The 7,361-nt window shown below is 41.3% G+C and overlaps 1 protein-coding gene across 1 annotated transcript; it reads left to right on the plus strand.

Moving 5' to 3' along the window:
* The first annotated feature begins 46 nt into the window (after positions 1-46).
* Positions 47-6,081, plus strand: LOC119745613 (NADH dehydrogenase [ubiquinone] 1 alpha subcomplex subunit 10, mitochondrial-like). The gene is made up of 10 exons (XM_038222099.1): positions 47-309; positions 805-1,054; positions 1,570-1,701; positions 1,876-1,962; positions 2,267-2,388; positions 2,684-2,818; positions 3,426-3,511; positions 3,732-3,840; positions 4,612-5,035; positions 5,324-6,081. The coding sequence occupies exons 1-9, from the start codon at positions 190-192 to the stop codon at positions 4,684-4,686; spliced, it is 1,116 nt and encodes a 371-aa protein (XP_038078027.1). The 5' UTR covers positions 47-189; the 3' UTR covers positions 4,687-5,035; positions 5,324-6,081.
* Positions 6,082-7,361: the final 1,280 nt, after the last annotated feature.

Here is a 7,361-nt window from a genome sequence, read left to right on the forward strand (position 1 = left end):
GGGGGGCGGGGGGCAGTTGACTTTCTGAGTGTGTCGCCACTGGAGGGCGCTGTTCAAGTCCAGTGGAGTTCCTAATCCAAGAACGGTTTTTAACTAGACCAGGATCGGTAACCCAAAGAATGGTCGGATTTCATGGTTTTCTGTGTTTCAGGTAGACACGAGTAGCTGCCAAGCATTTCGAGACAAGTCATGGTTTTCCACATCTGCAGGATCGGTCTGCGGCAGGGTGCCCAGCTGAAATTGTCGGCCACAAAGTTGGGTGGATTTGTTGGAATGGCTTCCAAAATGGCGCCGTTGGCGTTGATACAGGTAACTGTTTCATGTTTGGTGATGTTTACACTTATTTAGCAAGATTAGCGTAGTAACTGTAGCGTTATGTTTAGAGGAGGCTTATAGACGTGAATTCAATCAATTGATACATTATTATAACGCCCTATGCCTATTTCATTTGTTTTGACTTTTGTTTTTCATTTTTTTTGGGGGGGGGGGGGGAGGTTTGTGGGTGTAATGAATAAACTATCCTGGTCGCGTTGGCCTTATCTTTGGCGATCATGTAGTTCAGGCCCCCTGTCAGTTTAGTTCGCAGTGATCCCCATCCAAACACATAAAGTGACGATTTCCTGCTAGTACTAGTATGTAGTGCATTTGATGCCAAATGTTAAGGTAGGGCCCGTACGGCCCGTAGGCCTATGTGTCTTCGCTCTCTTCTTATAACGGAATCGGAATGGGGTCCTAAACTACTCGATTTACTGTTGCTTCAACTTGAAATAAAACCTCACATCTTTGTTCTTCATCAAACGTCAGCCATCGAACCGAGGCCTGTTCACCTCCACCGACAACATCGTCACCTTCTTCATGGGTCACAAGTTCATGCACAAGTTTGACGAGCGGAGCAAGATCATCGTCGTTGACGGCAACATCGGATGCGGGAAGAGCAAGTTCAGCAAGGAGCTGGCTGAGAAGCTGGGAATGAAATACGTCCCCGAGGCTCATCTCCATTACCTAGATGAGCTGGAACTGGGACCGGGAAAGAAATACGACCCCAAATTCATCGGTAAGAGTATGTGCCAGTGTTTGGTCAAAATTCATCACTAAAATTCACAAGTCCTCACAAGTTAATCGCATGTCCTCACAAGTTCTCACAAGTTCATCACAAATCATCACAAGTCATTCGCAAGTCCTCACAAGAACTCACACATTTATCACAAGTCCTCACAAATCCATCACAAGTCCTCACAAATTGTCACAAATCATCACAAGTCCTCAAAAGTCCTCAAAAGTCCTCAAAAGTCCATCACAAATCCATCACAAGTCCTCACAAATACATCACAAGTCCACACAAGTCCTCACAAATACATTACAAATCCATCACAAGTCCATCACAAGTCAGCTTAAGAGTGAGTCAAGTCGGCCTGAATTTGTTTTGCATGTTTTTCTGCATCCACGGTCCCAGTCTGAGTCTGCACCCATGTTTACATGTAACCTTGAACTTCTTGAAGTGATTATAATGTTTTAAAAACTCGCATGGACATAAGTTGAATTTCTTCTCGTGGATGTTCACGCTCACAGGTAATGTCTCACTGGAGCAATTCTACAAGGACCCCTTCGCCAAGGATGGTCATTCCTTCCGCTTGCAGATGATGATGTATGCCATGAGATTCAGGCAGTATTCCGATGTCATTGAGCACCTTCTAAAAACAGGTAACATAATGCGTGGTTGAAAAAATAATAGAATCCACTAAAACCTACTGCTGTGGGTATATAAAAAACTATGACACATTGTAGCTAAAAGTTGTAAGTGACCGGGCTGTACCATTTTGATCCTTACTATTTGACCTTACTATTTGACCTTTGAGTATTTTTGTTTGCTTCTAGGTCAGGGTTTGGTCATGGAGCGATCTGTGTACAGCGACTACGTCTTCATGGAAGCTATGCTGAAAATGGGATACTTCAGGAGAGCATGTGAGTAATCAATCTATATCCAGTCAGTATTTGTGTACTAGTGCCCTTATTACTGGTCAATATGTGTACTAGTGCCCTCAATACCAGTCAATATGTCTACTAGTGCCCTCAATACCGGTCAATATGTCTACTAGTGCCCTCAATACCGGTCAATATGTGTACTAGTGCCCTCGATACTGGTCAATATGTATACTAGTGCCCTCAATACCGGTCAATATGTGTACTTAGTGCCCTCATTACCAGTCAGTATATGTATATAACATGGCTAGTGAAATATATTTGACCCATTTATTTCCCTGTGCAGGTCATGATTACTACAATGAGATCAAAGCCATCTCACTGTACCGCCTACGCCCGCCTCACCTAGTAGTCTACTTAGATGTCCCCGTTGACGTCCTTCAGAAGAGAATCCAGGAAAGAGGAAGGGTAAACGAGTTCTTTGGATTTTGAAGCAAATAATAATCTTGTACGCGAGACACTTAATCATTGATCCCATAACAATTGATGGAGAGAAAAAACCTGATTTTCGGGTCAGAGGTCACTGGATGACTATCTTAGATTCCCTGAGTGCTCCGAAACAAAACATACGTTTGTGAGAATTTGGTAAAAATTTGGGAGTATCGAATACTCACGAGTACATTTTTGGCCAGTACTCGCCAAGGACGAACCCTGACCACAGACATTTCTTCAGTTTTCATTGTTGGTTAACGCTGTATTTTAGGAGATGGAGGCTAAGATTCCTGGCGAGTACTTGCAGCACATCGAAGACGGCTACAAGAACAACTTCCTGCCAGAGATCAGCGAAACCTCCGAGGTCCTCCGGTACGACTGGAGCGAGTACGGGGAAGTCGACCAGGTCAGCGAATCAAATTGATTGAATAAAACCTGTTAATCCTCAAAGAACCCAAAGATATTAAACACACCGGAACTGCTGTTCGACACAGTGCACACAAAATGTCAATAAAGCAACAGTGCATTTAGTCTGAGGATAAAATTGTGTAAACCCTATCCCTCCAGGGTATTTTGGCTAGAAACCCTGCCAAACGCAGCACTATGCAACACTTGTCACAATAACAAGCCTGCCCGGTGTAGCAAGATCCATCAGGCCAAAAGTCTCTGTCCATGGTCACCAAATGCAGCAGGATACAACTGTGGCATTGTTCAATGGGCCTAGCTCTTATTGTCTCCAAACTGGCCGTTTATGCACCGGTGTTGATAGCAGAATGCATCAAAGTGCACCAGACTTTTCCACCTGATGCACCGTATTGCGTCTGGCAGGGCAAGGGTTAAAGCAGTATTTAACTTTCCATTGTTTCATACACACTGAGGTCAATACATGAAAGCACATGATTATTTCCGTAAGTTTTGCACAGGTGGGTTTTCAAGGCTTCTATAATTATGAATATAATATCTCCGAGCTGAGAACTGACGCCACGCAAACTCTGATGGTTTAATCTCTCAAGGTCGTGGATGAAATCCAGATGCTGAAGTTTAAGCATCTTCCCTGGAACGATGACGACGACATCACCCTAGACAGGCTCTACAGATTGTGAGTGTCACATGTTTAATACTATAAAAACAAATTCTCTGCGTATTTATGTAGACAGCCCCGTCTGTACAGTGGGACGCCGCTATAACGAACATCTCGGGATCCACAGAAAATTGGGAAGGTTAGGGTTAATGTGAGTTAGGCTACGTTTCTGAAATGGATCATTTCATCTAGGGCTTTGGTTCAATACTATTTAACTGTGTTCTGTACATTTGTGTAGTGTCTTCAACAAGTTCCATGTTGCACGCTGCATGGACATCCCCAAATATCTTCCCGAGTTGACATTCGGGGCCCAGGAGTTCTATGACATGACGAGGGAATTCGAAGAGGTAGGTAATACCTAAAAGAAGTTGAAATATCCCTTTTGTGAAATCAGACTACTGTAGGAATATGTCTGTTTTGACATTTAAATATTAAAATTATAAATTTTGTATATAATTATGATAAAACCTTAAAATCAAAATGTGGTTCCTTGTCATGGATTTGAGTTTTAAGTGCAACCACAGTACCACGTTTTTCATCCGTTCTAATTGTAAAGAAAACAAAAACAGTTCTCCTGTAAAAGTAAAGGTAAAGGGGACGAACCCGTGTTCACAGGAACGGAGTGCCCACCTCTCATTCATTCAGCGATTGGGCAAGACTCATATGCTGCTGTGGGGGATCGCCACACCACCTCCACAGCGAGTCTGTTACCTTCCCAGCATTGAATAATGCCGGTGCCCATTTAACACTTGGGTTGAGAGGAGTAATTCAGGTAAAGCGCCTTACTCAAGGGCATAACACGCATGGCCGCGGCGGGGCTCGAACCCACAACCTCACGATCATGAATCCTGTGCTCCACCGCTGGACCACACGTTCTCCTGTACCTAATCGTTAACCATTTCCTCCCTGTTCCACCCCAAAGCACCCTGCCTACTACTCCCTGTACTGCCAGAAACTGCCGAGCACTCTATGGTTTTAACATTTTTTTTTCAGGGAGAAAATACAATGTGATACAGATACAGTTTACAGGTGCTACTACTTGGTTAACACATACCTGTTGTCCATCAAAAAGTGAATTCCTGGGAGTTATTCCATCGTTTTGTTTCTCTGAATTTCAGAATCACGACAGGAGTTACAGTCCCAGCTACAACTTGAAGGAAGGCGAATCGAAATGGAAACTGCTCTTCAAGTGATCACAATCAACCTCCGCGCCTCTAATACATTGTATAGCACAGATTGTAATAAAGAAATTTAATACAGAACACACTTGGAAACGTTTCAAAACAATATCGTGTTGAGAGGTTGTACCTCAGGGGGCCTAAGCTCTCACTAGGAACTTAGCAAAGTTGCCACTAGGAACTTAGCAAAGTTGCCACTAGGAACTTGGCGAAGTTGCCACTAGGAACTTGGCGAAGTTACCACTAGGTACCAAGTGAAGTTGCCACTAGGAATGTAGCGAAGTTCCTACTAGGAACTTAGCAAAATTCCTGCAAGGAACTTAACTAAGTTACTTAACTAAGTTTCCACTGGGAACTTAACTAGGTTTTTAACTAGGTTTCCACTAGGAACTGAACCGAGTTTCCACTAGGAACTCAACTAAGTTTCCACTAGGAACTTAACTAACTTCCCACTAGGAACTTAACTAGATTTCCACTAGGAACTTAACCAAGTTTCCACTAGGAACTTAACCAAGTTTCCACTAGGAACTTAACCAAGTTTCCACTAGGAACTTAACCAAGTTTCCACTAGGAACTTAACTAAGTTTCCACTAGGCACTAAACTAACTTCCCACTAGGAACTTAACTAGATTTCCACTGGGAACTTAACTAGGTTTCCACTAGGAACTGAACCGAGTTTCCACTAGGAACTTAACTAAGTTTCCACTAGGAACTTAACTAACTTCCCACTAGGAACTTAACTAGATTTCCACTAGGAACTTAACCAAGTTCCACTAGGAACTTAACTAAGTTTCCACTAGGAACTTAACAAAGTTTGTGAGATGCACTGGCCATTGGCCATTGCTGGATGCAGCCATTGCCATATTACTTTAGTCACTTTATTACGAGTGTTAACTTTTTTCCATCAGAGGCTTCAACCATTTTACCGTGCATTGTTAAAGTCTTAAATTTTAATTTATTGTACACATCAAGATTGACATCTTAAATGTAGCAATTGAATTTCTTTGGGGGCATGCATGTTGGAGTTTCCTCAAGCTTGTTTAAAAAAGAAAGCTTTTCTTTATGGAACGGTTTATGATTAAAACGTGATAATAAAATGATAATATTGCACTTCAGAAGCATATGGTAATTATATCAAAAATTTACATGTATGTACATGAAAATAGTTATTCTTGTTGGGCAAAATAATTCAGACATATCAGGATAGTTCATTGATTGACTACATGTTCTGCAACTTCAACAGTCCTCTCCATGTCTAGACTCGGTTAAAATTCTACAAAGTTCAAGAGTTTCTGAAGACATCTTCATAAAAGTGTTCCTTTTTCTTACAAGGAAACGAAAGGTCATAGCGTGATATTGATTTGGCATTGTTGTGCAAGTTGTAATTAAAAACCGCAGAATGTGTTTTAATCATTTGTCTTGCTGTAACAATTTTTATATGAAGTCAAGATTTCAACTGTAAATATTTCAACAGTTAATTAACATTCAAGTAAGTCAAGATTTTGCATGCAAATGAAACATGCACCGTGTTTATTTTCTTTATTTCTTGGCCCTCCAAATATATATTAGTTTATGTTGTGTTCAATTTTTTCCGGTACAAAAAAAAATCTACATCAGTATAATTATGGCATCAAACATAACATCTGCTACACACATTCGCAACATTTTATGAATAATTACACAAATGACGATACATATGTATAATTATGCAAATGAGGGTAATTTCAAATTACTGATATTACATGAACATGTTACACACATTGTAATAATTTAGATCTTTCATATTCAATTGTTTATTCACCATTTATACTGCATTGTGCCTCGGAAAAGGGGTGGCTTGACGTTAATTTATAAAAATAAATCACATTTTCTTACATTCTATTTGAAAATAGACAACATATAATACATGAATGACGCTATATATGGTATAATTCCATACACGGATTAACACAACGTTTCACAGTAAAAAGTTCAACATCATTACCCCAATTTTGTGACCGACGTTTCCAAACATCACTGACACATTGTTTACTAAATGTTGGTCTGTGAAAATGTTGAAATCTGATCGGGCGTTAAGTGGAAATATCGGCGTACACAAAATCGGCAGTAGTTTAGAAAATCCAAATTCGAAGAGGTTTTTACGAAGAGACATTAGACACTGACATGAAACAGTGCGTCGGGCCTAAATTTGGGGATAATCCCCCCCCCCCCCCCCCCAGGGGCAGTTTCAGGTAGGTTGGGTGTTTTGGGTTTCTTTCTTTTTTTTCGAGGGGGGGGGGGGGTGTTTTCCCTTAGTCTCAGGCTGAGACATTCACGTGTACAGAGCAATGGTACGAAGTTAACGTTTGCATTGCAAATTTTATGCGACCCGCGCACCAGCCAATCAGAGTCGAGTTTAGAAATTATGACATCAATTCGATCAGAAATGTGGACTAAGCTGTTGATATACCGAAGACCCGATACAAGGCGCCCACTGAATGGTCAGAATCTCGAGGTCAAGACAGTCTTATTTTGCATAATTAATCGCCGAATCTGCACGCATATCATTGACCTTTGCAAAAATCTATTTCATAGACTAGTCTGCCCTCTCCCCGCTTGCCTAACCGAGCCCAAAACATACACAAGAAACCTGCTGATATGTTACCATAGAATAAGCCTCTGTACTAATGACGTCACACTTTGTTTACGTG

This window comes from Patiria miniata, unplaced genomic scaffold (assembly GCF_015706575.1).
Source record: "Patiria miniata isolate m_02_andy unplaced genomic scaffold, ASM1570657v1 HiC_scaffold_7, whole genome shotgun sequence".
NCBI lineage: Eukaryota > Metazoa > Echinodermata > Asteroidea > Valvatida > Asterinidae > Patiria > Patiria miniata.

Coding starts and splice junctions, on each gene's coding strand:
- LOC119745613 (XM_038222099.1), top strand. CDS start 190: ATGGTTTTCCACATCTGCAGGATCGGTCTGCGGCAGGGTGCCCAGCTG. Junction 310..804: donor CGCCGTTGGCGTTGATACAG/GTAACTGTTTCA, acceptor ATCAAACGTCAG/CCATCGAACCGAGGCCTGTT. Junction 3,512..3,731: donor CTAGACAGGCTCTACAGATT/GTGAGTGTCACA, acceptor ACATTTGTGTAG/TGTCTTCAACAAGTTCCATG.